General features: G+C 31.6%; 2 protein-coding genes and 1 long non-coding RNA gene across 3 annotated transcripts in view; 2 read left to right on the plus strand and 1 right to left on the minus strand.

Moving 5' to 3' along the window:
* LOC143075101 (BRCA1-associated protein-like) overlaps positions 1-6647 on the minus strand; it is a 45988-nt gene extending 39341 nt beyond the window's left edge. The window contains exons 1-2 of the mRNA XM_076250400.1: positions 6462-6647; positions 1673-1843 (exon numbers count right to left, since the gene is read on the minus strand). Coding sequence (XP_076106515.1) covers positions 1673-1843; positions 6462-6543 — 253 coding nt within the window. The 5' untranslated portion in view covers positions 6544-6647. The remainder of the gene's footprint in view (positions 1-1672; positions 1844-6461) is intronic.
* Positions 6648-6874: 227 nt separating this feature from the next.
* Positions 6875-25960, plus strand: LOC143076992 (uncharacterized). Its single transcript, XM_076252882.1, has 10 exons — positions 6875-7037; positions 10774-10844; positions 11472-11629; positions 11953-11989; positions 12679-12878; positions 14938-14989; positions 16738-16925; positions 17620-17689; positions 17878-18080; positions 25865-25960. The coding sequence occupies exons 2-10, from the start codon at positions 10778-10780 to the stop codon at positions 25958-25960; spliced, it is 1071 nt and encodes a 356-aa protein (XP_076108997.1). The 5' UTR covers positions 6875-7037; positions 10774-10777.
* Positions 20381-22307, plus strand: LOC143075105 (uncharacterized). The gene is made up of 2 exons (XR_012978229.1): positions 20381-21250; positions 21883-22307. It is a non-coding gene; the product is annotated as an uncharacterized LOC143075105 (long non-coding RNA).
* Positions 25961-26540: the final 580 nt, after the last annotated feature.

Here is a 26540-nt window from a genome sequence, read left to right on the forward strand (position 1 = left end):
CAATTATTATAAAGCTGATGATTTTTTTAATTAAGGATAAATAATGTTAACGGTACCAATTTTCCTGCACCACTTCTTTTGCCCCTTTTCTAAGAAACAGTTAAAGCTACAGTCCTAAACATCAATACCAATTGTCAACTTTTTTTAAAGGTTTTGCGAAAAAGGGCAGATAAAGTTCCTTATTGAAGATAACAACAAACAACACACCATAAACATAATACAACCTTCCTAATTTGTTGTTGTGTAAAAATGGGTTACATTCATTTGTTGTTGTGTAAAAATGGGTTGCATTCATTTGTTGTTGTGTAAAAACAGGTTACATTCATTTGTTGTTGTGTTAAAATGGGTTACATTCATTTGTTCTTGTGTAAAAATGAGTTACATTCATTTGTTGTTGTGTAAAAATGGGTTACATTCATTTGTTGTTGTGTAAAAATGGGTTACATTCATTTGTTGTTGTGTAAAAACAGGTTACATTCATTTGTTGTTGTGTTAAAATGGGTTACATTCATTTGTTCTTGTGTAAAAATGAGTTACATTCATTTGTTGTTGTGTAAAAATGGGTTACATTCATTTGTTGTTGTGTAAAAATGGGTTACATTCATTTGTTGTGTAAAAATGAGTTACATTCATTTGTTGTTGTGTAAACATGGGTTACATTCATTTGTTGTGTAAAAATGGGTTACATTCATTTGTTGTGTAAAAATGGGTTACATTCATTTGTTGTGTAAAAATGGGTTACATTCATTTGTTGTTGTGTAAAAATGAGTTACATTCATTTGTTGTTGTGTAAAAATGGGTTACATTCATTTGTTGTGTTAAAATGGGTTACATTCATTTGTTCTTGTGTAAAAATGAGTTACATTCATTTGTTGTTGTGTAAAAATGGGTTACATTCATTTGTTGTTGTGTAAAAATGGGTTACATTCATTTGTTGTGTAAAAATGAGTTACATTCATTTGTTGTTGTGTAAAAATGGGTTACATTCATTTGTTGTGTAAAAATGGGTTACATTCATTTGTTGTGTAAAAATGGGTTACATTCATTTGTTCTTGTGTAAAAATGAGTTACATTCATTTGTTGTTGTGTAAAAATGGGTTACATTCATTTGTTGTGTAAAAATGGGTTACATTCATTTGTTGTGTTAAAATGGGTTACATTCATTTGTTCTTGTGTAAAAATGAGTTACATTCATTTGTTGTTGTGTAAAAATGGGTTACATTCATTTGTTGTGTAAAAATGGGTTACATTCATTTGTTGTGTAAAAATGGGTTACATTCATTTGTTGTGTAAAAATGGGTTACATCCATTTGTTGTGTAAAAATGGGTTACATTCATTTGTTGTGTAAAAATGGGTTACATCCATTTGTTGTTGTGTAAAAATGGGTTACATCCATTTGTTGTGTAAAAATGGGTTACATTCATTTGTTGCATTATTTGAGACACAAATTTATAACTACCGTACTAATAAATATCATAAAAAAAAACTTCACTTATGGTTACTAAATGAAACACTATTAACTGCAATAAACATGATAAAGTACATTTGAAAATTTTTGATTTACAAGTATCCATGGTATCAGATAAAATACCATCAAATGTGACTTCTCAGAACAGTCAATTTAACCTACAACCATGACAACTATGCAAGTATTTGTTTTATACAATTTACCTGAGAAATAAGATTCTATTGTGAAGTCACCAAACCCACGCTGTCCTCTACAAGTGAGGTTCAACTCTACAGGCGACTTTTCTTCACTAGAACTTGGTCCTGGTGTTTTTACAACTGAAGCATATGATGCTGTCTCTCTAGATTTTATATTAGTACTATGGAGGTCTGATGCTGAAATACAAACATCAGATTCTTTATCTACTATGTGGATATCATGTGCTTAAATACAAAATCATATTCTGTTTCTATAGGTTGTAAGACATGGAGATCTGTATTGTAATCTGCCAGCAGAAGTCCATCAAAACTAGACATCTGTTTATATATATATAGCCTTGTAAATTACAAGTTATCTCCCTTATACCAATTTTGATAGCAATCTAACTTTGCTATGAAGTAAGTTGTATTAGCCTACAAGATTTAACAATTTTCAAAATTCTTTGGTAACTTAAATCATCATTGCTCCAGCAACAATATAGCCTTACAATCATTCCATACACCAAATAAGTTGACCTATTGTTTATAGTTTCTTAGAAACGAACTTAACCAGGAAAACTTAACACTGAATAATGAACAATGAAAATGATTGATTGTTGGTTTTAAGGGCATCCGATACAGTTTTTGGATATAATGTCATTTTTATAGTTTTGAAATATGTTGTAGGCCTTGGCGAGTTATAAAATAAAACACAAAATAAAACATAGGTCACCGTGCTCGTTTTCGAGAAAATTGAGGCTGAAAATTGGGGATTTGTGCAATTTTATAAAAAAAGGTAGGCAATGATATAAAATTTTTGGAGCAAATATTCTTCGTCGTAAATTATTAAGATCGGGTTCAATCTGAAGCTGTGAAAAGTGACAATAAGGAAAAAAATAAATCCCTCCACGAATGACTATACAATTATTCAAGCCTTGCTTGACCTTGCGGACCAGATGCTCAAAGTGGTATTTTTTAAATCCCAAAAATATGGAAATAAAGTGTTTCTGAAAATGTCATTTTTATCATTTTTCTGCATAAACTGCATTTTGTCATACTTTCTCCAAATCTCAAATAAAAAATATATGTCACCGTGGTGGATTCTATGATAAACGCAATTTATCCTAAAAATTGCGTCCCCCCTTTGTAACCTCAACGTTAGAGCTAAAGTGCACGACGTCGTTGGCAGACTTTTTTGACGTTATCGCTGCAAATTACCGGCAACATTTTTCAGATGTATAAATATTGCTTGTAAAGAGCTACCTATAAATAGGTAAAATTGTTTTCGGAAATAAAATCTTGTAAATCATAAATACATCTCTTTGTTTGTGGTCTAAGTGAGAAATATTTCAAGAAAAGTGATTACGGACTGTTGATAATTTTTACGGCTTTTAAAATTAAAGACTCAGCAATTTAGAACTTGACATACAGGTACATGTACTGTACACACTCGTGTATTAACGTATGTATTAATTTATACCACATGTTGACCTCTAGATGTTTGCATGTTTTTTTGTTGTTTTGTTTTGTTTGGTAGGTTGCTGTTTCATTACAATACTCCTTTAAATTCCTCTATTCACGTTTTAATCACTTTTTAGAATTTCACAATAATTCATAAAATTAAACTTATATTCGGGTCAACGATAACAATTGAATAAAATCGGGAGGCTCCTAAACAATTTTAAAATTCACAGTTTTTATAGCTGACTATGCGGTATGGGCTTTTCTCATTGTTGAAGACCGTACGGTGACCTATAGTTGTCAATTTCTGTGTCATGTTTGTCTCTTGTGGAGAGTTGTCTCATTGGCGATTATACCACATCTTCTTTTTTTTGTTGCCAGAAAACAAAACAAAATCTTATAAAGGAGAATCTTCAATATGCTAAAGGATGCTTTTGTCCAGACAGAGAAACTATACCATAATTATTTCAATTTGGCAAAAACGATTGAATTAATAGCGAGAGGACTGGACATATTACCTATGCGTAATTTCATTGGTAAATCATAACTATATAATATTTTTTTCACCACAGCGCGACGCATTGCGGGGTACATAAAATATCACACGTTCATTCCTCTGTCTACCCTTCCAGTCCTTATGGTTAATTAGATTTTTCAAGTGTACAATTCTTGCTAAATTTCTACTAAACTGATCTCGAATGGACACATTCGAAAATCAGTGCATATCAACTATCCTTTAAAAGAGTTAATTTGGAAATATTAATTATATTGGAAATCGCATTGTATTTGCTGTCATTCCGTCATTTCTCTAATATATTTGTAAAAGAAATAAAAGAACAAAATAAACAGCTGCACTACGAGCGCATGATACGATCGTCAATCGTCTTATGAAAAAAACCATAATACATGTTTTTAAAACAACACGGGGGTGGTACAGGAAGTCATGGGAAGTATATCCTGATTCATTCCTTTTTCTTGCTCAAAAGGAAGTTTGTATATCACAACATGTTTTCTATGATACCAAATTGTAGCTCGATAAAAATTCAATGAGAACTCAAAAATGAATAAAAGAATCATCACGAAAAAATATAGATCTTAAGAATAATTTAACTAACAAGTATGTGATTTTTTTTATGCAATAATTTTCTATAGTTTTTAAGATATGGCGTGACATGTGAATACCTCTCTTTTTTCATAAACTTAATAACTCTAAAAATAAAATTTGAATCATCCTCAAAAAGTATACAGATCTTCAGATTCATATAACTAAGAAGTGTGTAAAGCTATTAGCAATAATCATAAATCGTTTTTGAGATACAGCACAGACTGTGAAAAAACACCCCTGTTTTGGTTACTCAAAAATTTCACCAAAAAAAATAGATCGTTTGACCATCATGAAAAAAACAACCATGACATTAGGATAATATGCTGTACCGTGTTTACGATGGACAGACAGAAGCTGGACATTTGTATACCATAATACGTCCCGTCAAAATTTTTGCATGAAATATTTGCCACTGGACGTTAAGCAACCAAACAATCAATCAATTTATAGGACATAGTCTTGGTATTAAGCTGGCATTTAAGGTAGCGCCTTCCTCATATCAAAAATGATAATTGACATGCATCATATGTGCATTATATTAGTAACACCAAAAGGGTCAGTCATCTTGAGATTGCTAACTATACGATATTTTGTTGAAGATCTCACAGAAACAGTAATGTGTTTTATTTCTTATGGTTTTATTAGACTGTAATCCTGTCAGAATCAAATGCACTAATATTAATGGTGTAGAAGTTAGATGCGGGAGAAACCGAAATTGGAGCATCGAAAAATCCACATTACGTTTCTAATTACAGAAAATTACATGCATTACGTCCCGAAAAAGTGACGCTTTGAGGGAATTCAAACGCTTAACGTCGCGCCAAGAGTTAACTCCCTTGAAACTGTATCAGATGCCCTTAACACCACTTTTGAGCGCCACATTTAGGCTATTTAATGGCAGCCAGTTTTTATTGGTGGATGAAGGGGGGAGTGCCTGGAGAAAAAAACAGACATTTGATAGGGAAACTGACAACAATTTACATGTATATGCAAAGTATGAAAGATCCAGGTCTTCAACCTTCTAAAATATATATGAGACTTGTTGTCACTATTGATTAACTTGTCATAAATAAGATTATAGATTGGTCAGATACTTCAAAATCAGTAACCAACAAATTTTTTATGAAGATCCTGTAAAACTCAAGATTTTGACTTGTTTTACAATCCCGTTATCAGGGTAAGGATTAAAGCATGAAAACTGGGATAGTTGGCAGGTCTGTAAAAGATCCATTTTAGCAATAGACCTTATCACTATTTGAGAATCTGCAGCACTTGAAGAACTAATGACATCATAAAACAATCACTTTTCCTTTGTGACGTCAGCCATTTTCGTTTAAGATTTAAGAATTTTACGGGAACCTTTGTAATGTCCAGTAATGCAGACAAATAGAAGTAGTACTGCTGGAATTTGGAACGGATTTCCATTTACAAATACACCTTATCTCTACTTTGAAATCTGTCCCACTTATACTTTTGACGTCATAAAACAATCACTTTTCCATTGCTGTTTAACTCAGGTGTAAGGAGATTGGAACATATATTCCAAGGACATACATATCTGACTGTTTATGACGTCTTTACACTGAATCCATTGGATGTTGGATGTGTATTGATTGATAATTTAGTCTTATATGCATGACTTTTTTATTAGTTGTTAGTGGCTTTAAACTAGCTGGCCATGTCCACTTGTATTTGTAATATTTGTATTTTGATCTATTTGGTGAGTTAAACATTTTTCAACTGATTTTTTTTTTGGTTCGTTCTTATATTGTACTGGTATACATGTACCACTGTCCCAGGTTAGAGGAATCCCGCTAACATGTTTAACCTCGCCACATGTATGTGCCTGTCCCAAGTCAGGAGCCTGCAATTCAGTGGTTGTCGTTTGTTTATGTGTTACATGTACATATTTGTTTTTTCGTTCATTTTTTGTACATAAATTCTGCCCTTAGTTTTTCCCTGTTTGGATTGTTTTACATTGTCATTTCAGGGTCTTTTATAGCTGACTATGTGGTATGGGCTTTGATCATTGTTGAAGGCCGTATGGTGACCTATATTTATTAATTTCTGTGTCATTTGGTCTCTTGTGGAGAGTTGTCTCATAGACAGTGGCAATCATACCACTTCTTATTTTTTTTTACATATATTGGATACAAAGACATGGAAGCCTACAGTCAATTTCATATCAAATGTAGGACAGAATGTTTTACTTCTTTAAAATATTCATTTATTTTATGAACATTAGCTTACCACAGTAACTGAAAGATTTTGGAATTTCGTGCTCATTCTCTATTTCAAGCCTCAGAATACACAAAGAGATTGATTCAGACATGTGAAATTCATTAACATCTGAATGTTAGAATCATGGATTTTTATAGTAGGACTATCAAAGTCCTAGTCAGAACAAATCCTTCTTATTTTTATTTTTTTCCAAGAATATTACATTTTTAACTTTAAAAAAAGAGAGCACCTGTAAGAAAAACAATGACGGAAAATATATTTCCGGATATTTAATTCACATTCCTGTAAAGTTTATTGGTCATTCTTGATAATATATGGGACTAGTGTTTTGTTTTATTCGCCTGTTAATGTTTGTGTCTATACAAAAACAATAACCATCATGCAAAACTTGTTTGCACGATAAATCAACTTTGTTTCGACCAAAACAAGGATTAGAATACGTCACTTCCTGTTGGCGGAACTTTCAAAAACGAAAATAACATCAGAAAATGTGAATATCAGTCTGGGCGCAAATACTTTTGCTTAAACTTGTTTTAATCATCCAGACATATTAAATCCATATACACTCAACGCAAAATCTATAGAGTAAGCACCTTTATGACTGCTGTCATTCACCCATTTGTCTAAAAAAAATAAAAAAAAATAAAAATGAGTTGAGACATAATTTTTACTAAATCAGTAAATGAGGAAAAACATCTTCGTAATGGCAGATTTCTAATGAAAAATATCAAAAGCATTAGTTCATATATGCCCTATTTAAGCCAACTTCCTTTCAGACCTTCCAAATTTAATTGATTGCGGAGTTCATGGGGGTTCCGATATGGATCCCACTTACTGTTTCGTCAGGTTCCAGTATCCCACTTACACTATGTACGTAAGCAATTCTCAGTTATTTGTAATTCCCCGTGTCCCGCTAGACTGTATTCGGTATTCTGTAGGTGTCGCTGTTGACACTGGATTGTCTCCCTTGTAATTATTCAAGTCTCGCGTGTATTATATATTTCACTCTGGTAAACAACTCACTTGTACTTTAAAATATATACTATTAGGTGGCAACTGTGCTTAACATATTTTTACAAAAATTAAAAATATATATATATATACATTTATTAATTAACATGAAAATTTAAAGGAAAAAATAAAAAAAAATAATTTAACATTACATTAATCAAACCGGCGCGACTTGCAAATAAAGTCACCCAACAATCGCATTAGTGTTTCATTAGAGACGGAGGCATTGTCGTTTTTTTCCATTGACAATAAAAGTTCCAAATCAATATGCAACTATCCTGTGTTAAAGTATATCTCATGTATACAAATGGTATAAGTTTTTGTCTTACCTCTTCATAATTTTCACAAAATAATAAATAATGTTCCACAGTTTCTAATTGACCACATTCACACTTGGGGTCTATATTTTGATGGATTTTGTTTTGGTAATTTTTAAGGTAGTATCCGGATCTTAAATTTCTAATAATTTTTGCTGTTTTATGATCTGGTTAATCAAATGTCGATTTTTTGCTGACAGTCTGATGAAAGTTATAATAAAATCTTCCTGTATCACAGTCACTATTATCCCATCTATGTTGCCACTTTTTATTTACTAAAATTCTTGCTGCTGTTTTAATATCTTGTTTAGTTACTGTAATATGAGCTTCTTTCTGAATTTGATTTGCCTCTTTAGCTGCCTCTTTAGTTAGTTTATCAGCTATTTCATTTCCTCTAACATCTGCATGTCCTGGGGTCCAATCAAAATTAATTTTTATACCATGGTGTTTTTGGATAGATTTAATAAGGGAAATAATTTCATGTGAAGTGGATCTGTGATTTTCAATTTTCCAGTTTAATGTTAAAATTCCAATTGCTGATTGACTGTCCGAAAATATTTTTACTTCTTCTATTAATGTTTTATTTTCAATTCTGCTTACATAATCTAATACTAATTTAATTGCAACAAGCTCTGCCAAAAGAATTGAACCCCTTTTTGAAACTGGTTGTTTAAGTTCTATTTCTTTATTGTTGAAGATTACAATTGCACCTGCTCCACAAGGTCCTGGGTTGGATTGGCAAGAACCGTTTGTAAAAGCAACAACTGTTGATGGAGATACTGTGTTAAGTTTGTTTAATATTAAATTTTTTCCTGTGATTTCTTGTTCTTTAGTTCTGTTTTTTGAGGAACCAAGAGTACGCCAATATTCTGGTGGAGATTTTGATGCTTGTAGACCTTGAAATTGATATTCTGGCTCTATGTCATCAACACTGATATCTGTTTCTTCTCTCATGTTTTTTGCTTGTTTTAACATTAAGCCTAAAGGTGATATGAACTTGTCCACTGTTTCTTTGTTTTTCCATTCATCTATTTTGTTTCTGATAGGGATTTTGGTTGAATAAGAATTTAGTCTTACAATATCTCTAATAGCCATTTCTTCTCTTCTAAGATCTAATGGCAATACTCCTGCCATAACTTGTAATACTTCCAAACTGGCTGTTGCAGAAACTCCTAGACAAATAGATAAACCCTTTCTTTGGATGGCATTTAATTTTTTTAAGTGTTCTTCTTTCCCTGTTTGCCAAATACAGCTTGCGTAAAGAAAAATGGAACCTATATAATAATACTATTGTAGACTTGAATAAGAAATTTTGTTTTTATGTTACCTATTCCTTTTATTTCTCTTAAAATTCCGAGTGATTTTCCAGCTTTTTTTTTCTGTGATGTTGATATGTTCACTGAACATCTGAAGGTAAGTTTTTCATCCAATGTAACTCCTAATAATTTGGGATTAGGATTGTATTTAACTGGTTGGTTTCCTAACACAAGGTGTACTGTTCCTGGATGCTTTTTATTTCTTGAAAAAATGCAGTATTCTGTTTTATTTGTATTAATATTTATTCTCCATTTTTTGCTCCAATTCATGATTGTATTTAATTCATCTTGAGTTTTTAATCTTATTTCCTCTAAATTGTTACCAGTATTCCAAAAGGTACTGTCATCAGCAAATTTGCATTTTCCAGCCTTTACTTTTTCCAAAAGGTCAATTACAAAGATATTAAAAAGTATTGGTGAAATAACTGACCCTTGTGGTAGACCAGTTTCAGTCCTACACCATTATCCTTCATGTTTATTTACTATACATCTGGAGTACCTTTCATTTAGAAATGCCTGTATCCATTTCCATATTTTCCCTTTAATTCCATATTGGTGTAATTTTACCAATAATCCTTCTCTCCAAACACTGTCATAAGCCTTTTCGAAATCAATGAGAACTGCTAACATAAAATTATCTAAATTAAATCCATCCAGTATAGATTGTGTTAAATTTAATAGTGCATTAGTTGCAGATCTAAAATGTCTGAAACCTTCCTGTTCTATGTCTAAAATATTTTCAGATTCCACATAACATTCAACTCTGGTAGTGATTATTCGTTCCATGGTTTTTCCCAAAACGCTTGTTAAACTAATTGGTCTGTATGAAGATGGATAATTATAATTAGATTTACCTGCTTTTTTTAAAAATTTTACATTTGCCCTTTTCCATTGAATTGGTATTCTTCTTTCTTCTATTGATTTGTTGAAAATGTGTAATAAGGTTGGTACGAGTGAATCTCGTGCATTAATAATCAATTCTGTAAAAATATTGTCTGGTCCTGGTGCAGAGTTTTTCTTTAATTTGGCAATGGATCCCTCTAATTCATCTCGACTAATTTCTTCATTCATATACCCTTCTTCTTTAACTTCTTCAGATAGAGTGATGTTGATTTATTTTTCCATTATTTCAGTGTAAAAATCATTATCAAAATTGTTAGCATTTATTAAATGATTGCCTTTAAAAAAGGTGTCTTCCAAAATTTTTTCTTTGTCTTCTTCTTCAAAGAGTATATTTCCATTTGAATCTAAAAAAGGTAGAACGAAATTATTTTCATTCTTTTTAGTTAATTTTTTAAAATTTGACCATTTTTCCTTGAGGTTTTTACTTCCATTTAATTGAGTACACAGCTAATGGTAATTAGGTTTTATTGTATGCCAGAAAATATGCCAGAAAAAGCACCATAAAATTTGACTACAATTTACAAATGAATGTGAAATTTATTACAAAGGAGTGTATATTAAATGTGTTCAAGTTATCTACTTCACAGTTACTGTTAAAACCTTGCCAGAGATTGGCAGAGTATAAGTTTACTTTTACATGATCAACCTATATGAAAATAGCTGATGTTCAAAACCTGTGGTATAACTTTTAGGACTATAATAACCTTTATTTATTATACCACATGTCCTCAAAACAAATGGCTCAACATTAAATATGAATTTTTGATATTTTAGAATAATGGACCAGGAAGTACAAGAAACAGGGGATGGTTTATCAAAAGTAACAATATCACAGGATACTAAAGGTAGTTTAACATATATCATGTGTATCATATATCTGTCTATGATAGCCATGTCAGGATTTAAATTGTTTAATCTTTGTTTTTTCACAATCTGGCATCAAGTATTTTCAAAATAAGCATTCAATACTTTCAAACTGTTCTCTCAGAAATTAGAAAACAAATAGATTTTTTTTTAATGGAAAGCAATACATTCTATAATTTTTCCCAATAACACAAGCATGTCTGTGTTCAAATACTAATAATGAAACAACATTTTATATTTTATGTACTATTTTCCAAATATTCTCTCAACAGTTTATATACATATAATACCAAATTATGTCAAGCTTTAAATCACTTCAGTCTTGGCAGGTTCTGAACACATTTAACAGAGACGTTCAAAGGTTTACTATAATACAAATTTTCTGGAAGGACAATAAACAAAAAGAATTCCTGACTAATGACTAATGAAGGCACATTACTTAGTCAGTAAGTGACATTGTTAAACTTTTATTGACTCATCTCACCACTTTACAAATTTTACTTGTATAAAGAATGTACATTTACAAAAAGAATTTTTAAAAAAGCACAACTCTATATCTGTGAAAATCATGGGAATAAGGGAAAAGTTTTTTTTTTTTCATTTTCCAGAAATGAGTCAAGAAGAACAGGAAATATTTACAGAGTTGATCACAAATGCTAAACAATTAACAGCAGAAAGAAAAATAAAGGAGGCCTTAGATTTATACAGACAGGCACTTCAGATGCACTACCATGAAAAACTAGCCAAAAAGATCGCAAAGATGGAGGTATGTGTTGGACAGACTTAACAGCTGTGTCTACTAAGAAGTATTTTGAAGCTGTCAGTAAATCCAGTTACATTCCTTTAAACCTGTTTAAATCTCTTGATATGTTTCTTATTTTCCCTTGATGTTATTTTTGTCTCTTGGAATAGAATCCATCAGCTCTGAAAGCATTTCTGAAGATAACATTAATACTTGTGTTACATTTAATTTTGACTAGACTTGAGCTTATTTACCTGATATTTTGTTGGTCAGAAATCATCTTACATTGTATAGAAATATTCTATAATATTTAAAGATAATTGAATAACATGTTGATGTTTTTCCAGGCCTACCTTAAAGAAACCGGTGAAGATGGAGATACAGGTAACTATAGCGATTAACCCTCTTCTTATCTGCACCTTGACCTTTAAAATAAAGTTTTTGGTTCTAGAAAAATCTATCACTTGCCCCCAGTTATTATAAATACAATCTGTATATGAGTTTAAAGAACAATCATGAGCTTTTAAAAATGAAAACAATATATTACTTTTCATATGTTAGATTACTTATAAATATAACTAAATGATAAAGTTATTAGTGCATTGGATTGTTGTAGCATGCACTTAAATGTGTGTGGTTTGATGGAGATGGTTAATTTTTTACAACAAAATAAAAGAACAACACCATGGCCATGATGGCTGCCTCTATAAATTTTGCAGGATTAAAACTAAAAAGATTCACAACACTTAATATTTTTTTTATCAAACAATGCTGTATTTATAACTATAAAAAGACAATAAAATCCTGGATTACTGCAAGGAATTGCTTTTTGAATTGAATTTTCTGGTCTACATGTTTCACCACTTAGAATGGCGTCTACAGGACAATTTAATGATAGGAAACAAGTGTAGAAGTACATATAATGCAGTTCATATGGGGTTTCTGAAATGGTGTATTTAAATTAATATTTATAGGGAATGCAAATATTTACAACTATGACGTACAATATACACCAGACATTATTAAAACTAGTTTTGATATGACTCTGATTGACATTTTTACTTATATTTAAGGAGACAGGTCAAGGTCAAGTTCTACAGACACTCCTGGTGAGAACCTGTCTGAAGAGGACCAAGAGATCTACAATCAGATGATATCTGGTGCTAGGAACCTGGTGGAGCAGGGTAACATCAAAGAGGCTTTAGACTTAAACAAGGAAGCATTAAAGATACATCACAATGAAAAACTGGCCAGGAAAATTACTAAAATGGAGGTATTGAAATAAAGTCCTATATAGATATAGGAAGATGTGGTGTGAGTGCCAATGAGACAACTCTCCATCCAAATGACAATTTAAAAAAAGTAAACCATTACAGGTCAATGTACGGCCTTCAACACGGAGCCTTGGCTCACACCGAACAACAAGCTATAAAGGGCCCCAAAATTACTAGTGTAAAAACAATCAAATGGGAAAACCAACGGTCTAATCTATATAAAATAAAAAAATGAGAAACGAGAAACATGTATAAATTACATAAATAAACGACAACTACTGTAAACTGTTTTTAGATGTATCACTTTTAGTCCCTAAAAATGAAATTAAAACACAGATCTTTGTGAGTCATTCAAATTGTATTAAGTAAACAGTTTTACACAGAAATGGAAACACACTTTTTAGCTTAAAAATTGTTTCTTGGGAATGACTCATTATAGCCGTTTGAAGTATGTTAATACGTTTCTTTTGTTCTGTTAAATTATTTTTATTCAACCAAGAAAAATATCTGTTGAACATGTTTAATGATGTCTTATGTTGTAATTGTAGTATAAGGTTATTCAAATCTACCGCTAATTGAAATGATATTGTCCCAAATGACAGCACTCTAGATCACATGCAGTAACCCACTACATAGTCAGACCTGCCAACTTTTGAAAATCTCCATGGGGGATTTAGCGCGCGACCAGATTTTTAAGGGTTACAATTTTAGCGACTTTTCTGTGTGCATTTTTTTTTCTCCTAAAAAAGTCTTAAGTTCTCTTCTTTTTTCTTTTGGTATAATAATGATGAGCTTGTAGGCCTTTTTTTCTTTTATTTGCATGATTCTTGTACTATTAAATTATAAAATTGACAAAATAACTGAAGAATAGAGAAAAATGGCATTAAAAATAAAGGATTCAAAGTAGAGACCCACCCCCCTTTTTCCCCTCTAAGATAAGACCTTCTTATCTATGAACCTTGACTCAAAAGACCTAAAACTACATGCCCTAAAGTTAGAAGGATGAAGACAGATTTTGATTTACTCTTACTTATGGTCTTATCAGTATCAATGAGAAAATGGATAAAATTTGAGTTATCTTTCTTTGTATTCAGAGGTGCTCTTACCGGCGGAGGCTTATTCAGTAACACAGTAGAAGAGAATACAAAATGGCGTCGATTTTAAATCAACAGACATTCGTCGTCTGGTTTCAAAAATTAAACGGATTTCAAGATAAACGATGTTTTCTTGAGAGTTCATTACAGTTCTCAACTTTCAATTAATTATGATTTTGTTGTGGAACTACGGCAAATGTTGTAAATTGTGCTGGTATGATATAAAATTGATTAAAATTGAAAGGCTGTTTGACCAAATTTGTGTATACAAATTAATTTTGAGGACTGTTACGACCCTTTAGGTAATCTGATTACATACAACCAGTAATTATGACACCTGTTGTGACTGTTAATTAGCGTAGGGTCGTTAACTTGTCATAATATGTCCCCAGGTAAAATTATAGATTTTTTAAATTGATCAGAAAAACTTCAAAATCGGTAAACAACATTTTTTTCGGGTAAAGTTGGTGAAAATCGGGATTTTGACTAATTTTACAATCCCGATATTGGGATTCGGGTTGAGGGATAAAAATCGGGATGATACCGCGAAAATCGGGATAGTTGGCAGGTCTGCATAGTATGTCAAACTTTTGATAAGAAGACAAAGTTCTTTAAATTCATGACAAGATCATGATTTTTAGGGATACATGTAAATAAAGCTGAATATTGTTGAATTTATTTTTCTCAATAATGTCGATACATTTGTACTAAATCATACAGTGGTACTCAGTCTGTCACTAGTTTGTTATTTGCTTTATGACATTAATGACATTGCATGTCCTTTAAAATTTTAAAGGTTTCAGATAGCATAATTTCTTATAAAGTATATACATAGTTACCATTTTTAAATGAAGTTTACAAGAAATGCAGATTGTCTATAAATGAAATTTGGAAACGTTTCTTCAATTCAATCGAGTATGATATTTTAAATGAATCATAAAATCAGGAGATTGCTTGTTTTTAGATGTTTTTAAAGACCAGTGGTAATCAAGGTACAGGAAATATTAAGAGTCAAGGTCAGTCTGGTAATACAGTTCAAGATAAAGAGTTGTTGTTATAAATCCCATATGAACGAAATAAAAATAAATATTCAGTAGTTTTATTTTTGATCTTCAGAAAGTAACAAAAAGTATGTTCAAGAAGTTTTGCTGTGAAAGATTTCTATTACTGTCAAATCAAAGTCAGCTCATCTCATAATGGATTCCTATGAATTTTCAAGTTTATCTTATGGTACAACCATCAGGAAATAGGATAAATATTTATTACTCTCATTTATATTTTTGTCGAGCCTGCAACTTTTGTTGCAGAAAGCTCAACATAGGGATAGTGATCCAGCGGCGGCGGCGTTAGCTCACTTCTTAAAAGCTTTATATTTTAGAAGGTGAAAGACCTGGATGCTTCATACTTTGTATATAGATGTTTCATGTTACGAAGTTTCCGTCAGTCACATGTCCAATGTCCTTGACCTCATTTTCATGGTTCAGTGACCACTTGAAAAAAAAGTTTAAATTTTTTGTAATGTTGAATTCTCTCTTATTATAAGTAATAGGATAACTATATTTGATATGTGCGTACCTTGCAAGGTCCTCGTGTCTGTCAGACAGTTTTCACTTGACCTCGACCTCATTTCATGGATCAGTGAACAAGGTTAAGTTTTGGTGGTCAAGTCCATATCTCAGATACTATAAGCAATAGGGCTAGTATATACGGTGTATGGAAGGACTGTAAGGTGTACATGTCCAACTGGCAGGTGTCATCTGACCTTGACCTCATTTTCATGGTTCAGTGGTTATAGTTAAATTTTTGTGTTTTGGTCTGTTTTTCTCATACCATATGCAATAGGTCTACTATATTTGTTGTATGGAATGATTGTTAAGTGTACATGTCTAGCGGGCAGATGTCATGTGACCTTGACCTCATTTTCATGGTTTAGTGGTCAAAGTTAAGTTTTTGAGTTTTGGTCTTTTTATCTAATGCTATATGCCATAGGTCAACTATATTTGGTGTATGGAAATATTTTATGATCTTTATGTCAGTCGAGCAGGTTTTATTTAACCGTGACCTCATTTTCAAGGTTTATTGCACAGTGTTAAGTTTTTGTGTTTTGGTCTATTTTTCTTAAACTATAAGTAATGTGTCAACTATATATGTTGTATAGAAGCATTGTTAGCTGTACCTGTCTGCCTGGCATGGTTCATCTGACCTGGACCTCTTTTTCAAGGTTCATTGGTCTTTGTTTAGTTATCTTGGTTAATGTTAAGTTTATGTGACAGTTGTAATAAAGCTTAGCTTTATACTTAGGACTATCAACATAATATCAATGATTAGTATAGAAGGCGAGACATTTCAGCGTGTGCACTCTTGTTACAATAGTAGAGTAGTTTAAACAGGAATTCATCAAATATATGAAAATTTTAGTTGTTTTTTAATACAAGCATCATTTGGAATTTGAAAGTACATATATTAGAATTTGAGTTCATAAAAAATTCTAGTACATATATTGTACTCAGACTCGAAATTCAAGCAATTAAAATAACTGCATTTGATGTTTCAGGCTCAAATTTTATACTCCTTGTTCTATGTAAAGTTTTATGACCAAGGACCTTTAGATCAATTGAATGTATAAGTGATTAATGATTAAATTTAGATTATTCAATTTTAGAATTGAGAAGTCGATTAAATAGATTTTTTGTGTGTTTTAATTTTTGTAACTCTGACTTGTTCCATTGATTTGAGTACATCTATATTACTTGTTTAAATACAGGTACACCAGACACTGCTCATAAAGAGAGCATTTCAGATGACAATAATGAAATATTTAGCCAGCTTATTCATACAGCCAAACAATACACTGAAGAGGGTCAAATAAAAGATGCATTAGAACTTTATAGAGAAGCGTTACAAATTAATCCTGGTCATGACAAACTTGCCAAGAGAATAGCCAAGATAGAGGTATTTATATCCTTTTAAAAGTAATTTTCTTTTTGTCATCTGAATATAGGATTCTACTTTAAAACCAATCTATGAATTATTCAATAAAAATGATTTATTGGAGATTGGAATTTTTGTGAAGGATTTCTAATGAATAGACAAGATTGATGAGAACAATGTTAAAAATAATCTATGAACGTGAAAAAATATCAGTAATCAATGTTATTCATGAAAAAATAAAAAAAGACTTGTGGCTGACTTTAAAATATTAAGAAAATGAAATTAACTGTGTTAAAATCTAAAGAAAACTTAATGTTGACATAGATGATGACCAGATATTTTTTTATTAATTTAATACTTTGAAAACCTTTTAAGTGACAAGCATATTGATTTGTTAACATTTTTCAAAGCAAACGAAAAGCTATCAAAAATATACTGAAATAAATATTGGAACTTTTCCTATTATCTCAAATGTATCTTTTTACATTTTTAAGAATAAGAAACTCTTTATAGGAGTGGGGATTTTATTGTAAAGCCAGATTGTCTGGGAACGTTGCAGATATTTCCATGGTAATTTTGTCAAGATCATAGTACTCATTGATAAAAATTTCAAACAGCTAGATCAGTAGATGCATGTGTTCCTTAATGTTTGTCAAGATTTCTAGTGGAGCACCCTATTGATTTATTTTTGACAATTTTATTTTAAATATTTAAGGTATATTTAAAAGAAAGTGAGGAGCAACAAAGTCACAGACCTGAAGAGGATGCCAATGCAGCAAAAACTAGTAAAATAACATGTTTAAGTATCTGATTTAAAAAAATGTAATGAATAATTTAATAGTGTTGTAGATTAATTTTGTTTTTACTGCAGTTGAATAAAATATTTTTTAGCATTATTTAGTAAAGTGAATGTGTATTATACAATGTGTACATGGCCTGTTTTATCAATTAACAATTGTGTTGCATTTTACAGAAACAAAATCTGAGTCAATAGGAGGAACTCCTTCCAAAGAAAACATTTCAGAAGATAATAAAGAAATATTTGACCAGCTCATTCAGACTGCCAAGCAGTACACAGATGAGGGAAAAATAAAAGAGGCTTTAGAACTGTACAGAGAAGCTTTGAAAATAAACCCAGACCATGACAAGTTGGCTAAGAAAATTACCAAGATTGAAGTAATTTATTTCACAAACTCAAAAAAAAAGACTTCACTTTCATTCTTTAACTTATAAGGCTAAAGAAAGAAATTTATTAAGACAATTTAGAAAATATGGAATTTCAATAGAACTTTTAGTTCCAAAACAATTTTTTGAAAGAATTAAAACCACATTTATTCATCTTACATAGATACAATGGAATGAAAATCACTTCTTTAACTATCTGGTAACACTTTTGGTAAAAGAAGATAAATAAGTCAAATAATTTTTATGCCCAACCTATGATAGTAGAGGGGCATTATGTTTTCTGGACTGTGCGTCCGTCCGTTCGTCCCACTTCAGGTTAAAGTTTTTGGTCCACTGAACATATAAAATGATAATGGCCCTAGAACACAGTTATTGTGTAGTGCATTTCTTTTAGACAATAAATTCAAATTAAAAAAATCGCACCTGCTCTTTCTCAAAAAGATTTTTACAGTGTAGTGTACTACCAGTGAGACAAATAATATCAAAATTATAGAAACTCCTACTAGCTCTAACTCAAAATATTGACAATTCTGTGTTAAGGGGGTGTAAAATTCAGTTTGACAGCTTCAGACGTGATAAAATTTGACCTTTTTGAACTGGACCAAATCACTACTTAACATAAAGATTCAGCACCCAAATTTTTTTTAACATGTAAATACATCCCCCTACTTAATATTTCATGCATTTAATATCAAGAAATAAATTGGGAAAGTGTATCAAATAAAACATGCAAGGTATACACTGTTTACACTAGGGACTATATTCGTAGACAACGAAAAGCAAAGGACGATAACTGTCCTTGGACCATAATGCGAAGTTCAGGTTAAAGTTTTTGGTCAAGGTAGTTTTTGATGAAGTTGAAGTCCAATCAACTTGAAACTTAGTACACATGTTCCCTATGATATGATCTTTCTAATTTTAATGTCAAATTAAAGTATTGACCCCAATTTCACAGTCCACTGAACAAAGAAAAAGATAGTGTGAAACTCAGGTTAAAGTTTTTGGTCAAGGTAGTTTTTGATGAAGTTGAAGTCCAATCAACTTGAAACTGAGTACACATGTTTACTATGATATGATCTTTCTAATTTTAATGCCAAATTAAAGTATTGACCCCAATTTCATGGTCCACTGAACATGTAAAATGATAGTGCAAGTGGGGCATCCATGTACTATGGACACATTCTTGTTTTTTATTCTTACTATATATATGTCTGTTTCACTTGTCTTGCATATATATCAGGGTCATTTGTGCTTTTGACTTTCATCCAGATTTCTTTTTTTTATTATCTTTTATTTGTTTTTCAATAGTCAGGATTTCACACACCCCATTACACTACCACTTGACAATGGTATCAAGGGGTAAAAGGGGGAAATACAGAATCTCTCTCTCTCTCTCTCTCTCTCTTTTGACTTTCATCCAGATTTCTTTTTTTTTATTATCTTTTATTTGTTTTTCAAAAGTCAGGATTTCACACACCCCATTACACTACCACCTGACAATGGTATCAAGGGGTAAAAGGGGTAAATACAGAATCTCTCTCTCTCTCTCTCTCTTTTATAAATTATTTCTTTTCTCTTAACTAAACATACATTTTAGATAATATGAAAACAACACTCACTTAGTTAAATATTACATGTAAAGGAGACCAAAATTTTTCACAAACTTGGACTTTAACATTTTTCTTCGCAATATGATTTTCAAGAAATTGGTATTTCTTTATTTTACTCTTTAACTCAACCATTTTTGGTTTTGTTTCATTTATTTTACATTTATATATATAATTCTTTGTAATTATGATTAGCAGATTCAATAATAAACTTTCATGTCTGCAACCAAGAAACACATTCACTTTGTTGAGATCAAATTTTACAAAAAAAAGTTTCACTATATTGGAAAAAGACTGCCACAATTGAAAAGTTATTGGGCATTCAAAAAACAGGTGTTCAATGGTTTCTTCTCCAAGTTTACAAAAAGAACATAACTTGGTATATTTTAATTTGATTTTGTACAAAAAAGTATTAGTTGCTATAATTCTAGGCAAAAATTTATATTGAAAGGTTCTTAAATAAGCATCTCTACAAGTTATTTTTGTTATCATGAAATATTCTGACCATTCTGTAGTATCAATAACTAACAGTTCTTCCCATTTCAAAAATTTGATTGTTGGTAGTTGAATAACTTCATCTACTAAGTTTTTATATACAAATTTGGCTTTCACATTACAGCTGATTTTTTTTTAAGAAAAAGGGTTAGACTTATCTAAGTCTTGATTTAGACAGTTCTCTTTAAGTCATTTTTAAAGGCAGTGCTTTAAGGCCTGACTTTCAAGTCATGAGGTTAATCTTTTCATACGCAATCTATGCAGGGGGTCTTTTGGCCAGAAATAGATTCGGAAATGTTCGAATTTCTCCTCTTCTTTTTATGGTATGATATGGTTTTTGTTTCTTTCATTTATATTAGGAACTAAAGAAACGATCAGTGTGTATTGTTCGTTTTATAGAACTTGTTATTAATGTGTATTTTGCATTATAAGCAGTCAACCTGACTACAAACTATCATTATTTGTATTCCGTGTGGAAAGAGGTCGGGTCAATTTCGAGTGTTATCTGACATCTAAAGATTTTTTAATTAGTTCAGACGTTGATATAACAATGAAAAGTCGACTGAACATGATTAATATTGCATCTTCTATAATTCAAAGCGGAATTCGGTTTATAAACGAGAAACCGTAAAGCGTTTTCAATTTCGGTATTAGTTATGAATGTTGTCTACGTATTATCCTGGTTCCCGGTACTACGTTCCGGGTATTAGCTATTTGATATATCTGATGTGTAACATTACGATCAGGTACCAGCCAATCTACGTGTGTATGTGTACATGATTTCCCGCCAAAATGACCGACTTACAGCTATGGAAAAATAGTCCATAAACGTTCCGTATAATGATATGCAAATTCATAATTAATCATAACTTTTTTTTATCTTTGTATAATAAATATAACAAAATGGATTCCACAAAATTGAAAATAGCATTATTTTACGAGGATTTCTAATATTTTTTTCACTTCCGGGCGCAGTAATACGTATGTTTTGAAGAAGGTCGAAGAAATTGACAAAGTGAATTGAGAAGGAAACGGATAGATATACGTCCTTGCTATCAGGTAAAACAATTTAAATGTACAGAAAAAACACATTTACTTCACACAAATAGTACAGGCTTAAGCATTGTATTGTCTTATACACGACTGTAGTCTAGTGTTTAAACGACGGCGGTGACCTACAAGGTACGGGTCATACTGGGTCAAGTCTAAATATGTAAACATATCCACGTGCTATTAGGTAGAAAGCATCGTAATGCAATATCTACAATTTTTTCCTCCTTTATACATCGTTTAACCAGATATATTTCTCTTTCAAATACACTTAAACACGGGTTGTATGTACGTATCTTTTCTAGTGTTTTCTTGTCCTTATTAAAGTTCATTTGTTGATGTTTTGAACGACTGAACACAGGAGTGAATGAATGCAACAGTTATATATACTGAAGACTTGGGCTGTACAATGATAGTGTACGTATATCATACTGATAATTATTCTAGCAGTAATTATGTTAATTTAGGATGTAATGACAGGAATTCATGAGCTATGCCTCAGGCTTTCTGAAAAAATATCAATGACAATGTAAACAGGAACAAAACATTGACACGAATGATGCTCTCTTCTATTTTATAGTTATTTAGGTATGTGTGTTGCACAAGTTTCAAAAAAACTTAAGTTATAAAACTTTTTTCAGGGCACAAACCCACTTTAAAGAGACTTGTCTACTGCCATACCCATCCTATTTTCATGCACCATTTGCAAGCAAGAGACTGAATGGTTTGCAAAATTAAAAATCAGGACGGTGTCCAATTAAACCAAAAGAACTAAACTGGATGAATATTGTAGGAGAAATCTAGAGGAAAGTTTTGATTTGTGAAATTGGTTTTCCTGAAAAGTCATTCATCCTAGCCTGCAGAAAGGAACTATAACTGTCCACCACCAACTGACGAGCTAATGTTGAGCTTCACATATGGAATTACTCAAATACCATCAATGTCTATGTTTTCAGCACAGATTTCACAAGTTATGACACACTGACAGCTGTGCTTTTTTTTTTATACCCGTTAAAGAGTTGTATACTAAATTTTATTTTTTTATCAATAAATATATCTTGTGTCATTTAAGAACTTGTATTTTGCCAAAAGATGCATACTAGTGAATGAAAGTGGTGCAGTTCATTTTGCTTTGGTATATAGAATTGAATTACAATTGTTCATGTTATTGGAATGCATATAAAAATAAGGAGATGTGGTACAATGTATATACATGATATTTAGTGAGTTTATTAAGCAAAAGTGAATAAGAAATAGGTATAAGCAGTTACAGGTACTACTGTACAATCTCAAACAATGAGAAAAACTCATACCGTAAAGAGAATTTCATATTTACAAGTAAGTTTTGTTTTTGCGTTGAATAATTTTCTTCTATTGTTTTAATTGCAAATATGGGAAGTGGTTAAAATGCTGATGAGACAGCTGTTATGGCCACAGAGCCTTAATTGAAAACTTCTTTTTCATTCATACCGGTAGATTTTGCCTGGAGTTAGAAACATATCTGCCAACTTTTCAAAATGCACATGGGGGTTTTACGTGAAAGATGGTTCATATAGTCATACAAAACCTTCAAGGGGGCCTTCAAATGGAAGCAGGACAAGTCGCCCCACTGGCTAATCGCCCACTTTTTAAAAAAACGCCACAAACTGATTTATCAAATCGCCCCACATGTGAAATTGGTTAAATCATGTTAAATATTACTCCTGCCAACCCGCCCTACTTATAAAAAATAAAAAAACGGTAATATGTAGATTAATATATATATATATATAATTAAAAATAAAAACTCGCACCACTTTAATGAAAACTAATCTACACAGAAAACAAACAAACCGAAAATTTATTTAATTACTATTATTGATATACTGAAATTATAATTCTAAAAAAAAAATGTATTGTTGAAGAATAACTAAGTTTTGAAGCTTAGTTATTTGCATAACAATTGAAAAGAAACCTGTTAATTGTATCATAATGCAATATAAGGAATTTAACTTATATTCAACGGGATAACATCTTTTTCCATAAGTGGGGAGAGTTGGCATTACTAAATTCATCCTGGTTAATAATATATTTATCTAGATTTCACCGATTTCCATTAGGTAGGACCAGTTAGCAGGAGTAATATTAACGGAATTTAACTTATATACAACGGGATAACATCTTTTTACATGAGTGGGGCGAGTTGGCATTAGTAAATTCTTCCTGGTTAATAATATATTTATCTAGATATTATCGTTTTCTATTAGGTGGGGCAAGTTGGCAGGAGTAATATTAAGGGATATAACACATTTCACAAGTGGGGCGATTTGGTTATCCAGGTTGGGGCAGTTTTTTTTTAAAGTGGGGCGAGTTAGTGAAAAAGTGGGGCTATTTGCTAATGGGGCGATTTGTCATGGATTCCCTTCAAATATATTCTAATGTGGTTTTTGGCTTCTTCGTGCATAAACAAGCTCATTGCCATTGTTGAATTAATTGTTTTCTTTAAAATAGTCGACAAAATTGCTCTTACAAAATTTCCATTTGGGAGCCTCGAGCTCGATGGGGAAAATACTCTGCAAATACTGACAGTTGGCAGGTATGGTCATCAAAAAAGTTGATGTGTTACTACGTACATTTACCATTATGTTACTTGATGTTCTTGCTATACACACAGTACAGAGACTAGTCAATCTTTGTGAACTATTTTTTATGGGAGTCATAGAATATGCATATACAATCAATAATTAAAAATAGTCTATTTATATTGAAAAGGAAAAGTTCTTATATGTCTAAAGAAGAGGGACGAAAGACACCAAAGGGACAGTCAAACTCATAAATTTAAAGCAAACTGACAAGGCCATGGCTAAAAATGCATTTCATGGCGAGGCACAGAAAATATACTGTAAACAGTATATACCTAGATATAGGTGAACTAGGTACAAAAGAACTCTAAATCTTAAATTCTACAAACCACCTCTGTTCTATGGAAGATAATGATATAACTGGACTAGAAATACACACAACCTGTAATTAACTGCCTTTACAGCGCTTTCGCGCTTTGATTTCATAGTGTTAGGGATTTTTGATATCAGACCACAATATTTAATAAAATTGTTGGTTTGTACTTTTTCTTGAAATTGCTCAAATCATATTTTCACAATTAATAAGGTCACTTACTGACTGCACCCCCCCCCCCCCCCCCCACCTTTTCCCATTGAATGTAATATGGAAAATCATCCAAAGAAGAAAAGTTCCAAATATCTAAGGATAAAATGTCACTGACAGAAATCTCAGTAATAGGTTTTGCTGCAGAAAAGCAAAGTAAAACATCCTTTCAGAAAGAATTTTTACATCTTTTAGAAATCCCAATCAGCTTTTCTTTCTGAAGATGTAAAACCCTTTCACCCCCATACTGCATAAGGTCTGTCAGTAACAACTGCTGCCAGCCACCGCTAGGTTTTGCCAGCAGTCTTTTTATCCAACTAATTTTGAAATAGATATTAAGGGAATGAAGATGTACCATATTAAGTCCACCATGTGAAATATCACCAATAAGTGTGTTTCGCTTAATTCTGTCTGGTTTTCCATTCCGTATGAAATCATAGAATAATAAAGTGAGCTCTGTTAACCTGGAGTGTGATAGGTTTGGTAATGCAGTCAATAAATGGACCAACTTTGAAAGAGCAAGTGATTTAATTACTGTTATTTTCCCCAATAATGTGAGTTTTTTGATGTTGCCAGCTCTTCAAAACTGCAGAGACCTCTTAAATTTTCTTAGCAAAATTAATGTCTGTGATACAGCTTAAATCTAAAGAAAATTCAATCCCCAAAAGTTTAAAATTTGAATGTAACCAATAAAGTTTTAAGTCGGGACATAAAATAAGATCAGAATATTTTTTACCTCCAACCCATAGTGCTTTTGTCTTTGAAGCATTTATTTTCAAACCTGAAATTTTATAAAAAGATTCAAAACATGGGAGTGTTTCCCTCAACGATACTTCCCTTCCATCTAACATAAGAAATGTGTCATCTGCGTACATGCTTAAAAGTGATTCAATATCATTGATAGTAACTCCCCTTATGTCAGGATTACCTTTTAATTTCAGAGATAATAATTCAACCCCAATTATAAATAAATAGGGAGAAAGAGGATCTCCTTGTCTGCAACCTCTTTCTAAATGAAAAAACTTAGACATGAGTCCATTATTTATAACACAACTCAATGCCCCTCAGTATAAAGTTTCAAACCATCTACATATGGATGACCCAAAATTAAAGATTTTTAAAGAATTTTTTAAAAATAACCATTCCAAGTAATCAAATGCCTTTTCAAAATCGACAAGTAATAAAAGACCTGTCTTATTATTTTCCTCAAGATAGTGCATCAAATCATATAAAAGGCGTGTGTTCTCACCCATAAATCTGTCTTTAATGAAATTTTTGTGTGTGTCACTTATGATAAATGGTAAAATGGGTTTAAGTCTATTAGCTATAACAGCAGAAGCTATTTTCATATCAGTATTCAAAAGACTAATAGGACGCCAGTTACTAATATACATATCCAGAATTGTGGTTTATATTTGTCTAAAGCATTTTTCTTATTTTCTGTCAGAAGTACATTGACGCAATTGTTCTCTATTACAGATTTATTTAAATGAAACAGATAGAAAGAAATTGCCAATGGTTACTGAAGGTATTGTATACAGTTACCCTTATATAATAAAACATCATGGAATATGAAATCAATATCGTCGCTGGGCTTCTAAAATGTTGTTTATGACTTTTTTGGCTAAAAATACTTTTTGACACCAATTTTCTGGGCGGGAGGAAATCTTTGGTATTACAAAATAGCATGCAGTAAGACCAATCAAAATGTGTGAAATAAGACATATTACAAAATTGCCAATGTTAGTTGTTTGTAAAGTTTGCTTCCAAAATGTTGTATGAAAACTTGAAAATCGTTGTAGAATGGCTTTGGGAAAAAAATAATTGTACTTTTTAGCTCACCTTTCCTAAAAGGAAATGTGAGCTTTTGCCATCACTTGGCGTCCGTCGTCGTCCGTCGTCGTCGTCGTTGTCGTAAATTATTTCAAAGATCTTCTCCTCTGAAACTACTGAACCAATTCAAACCAAACTTCATCTGATTGATTCCTAGGGTATCTAGAATAAAGTTTGTGTTTTAATTCCCATTTCATCAAAAAATATGGCCGCCATGGCTAAAAATAGAACATAGGTGTAAAATGCAGTTTTTGGCTTATATCTCAAAAACTAAAGCATTTAGAGCAAATCTGACAAGGGATAAAAATGTTCAATAGGTCAA

The sequence above is a fragment of the Mytilus galloprovincialis genome, chromosome 5 (assembly GCF_965363235.1).
Source record: "Mytilus galloprovincialis chromosome 5, xbMytGall1.hap1.1, whole genome shotgun sequence".
Taxonomy (NCBI): domain Eukaryota; kingdom Metazoa; phylum Mollusca; class Bivalvia; order Mytilida; family Mytilidae; genus Mytilus; species Mytilus galloprovincialis.

What these genes read in the sequence shown, in the direction of transcription:
- LOC143076992 (XM_076252882.1), top strand. Translation starts at nt 10,778, where the DNA reads ATGGACCAGGAAGTACAAGAAACAGGGGATGGTTTATCAAAAGTAACA. An exon ending in AGGAAATATTAAGAGTCAAG is followed by an intron (nt 14,990 to 16,737) that starts GTCAGTCTGGTA and finishes GTTTAAATACAG; the next exon opens with GTACACCAGACACTGCTCAT. An exon ending in TGCCAATGCAGCAAAAACTA is followed by an intron (nt 17,690 to 17,877) that starts GTAAAATAACAT and finishes TGCATTTTACAG; the next exon opens with AAACAAAATCTGAGTCAATA.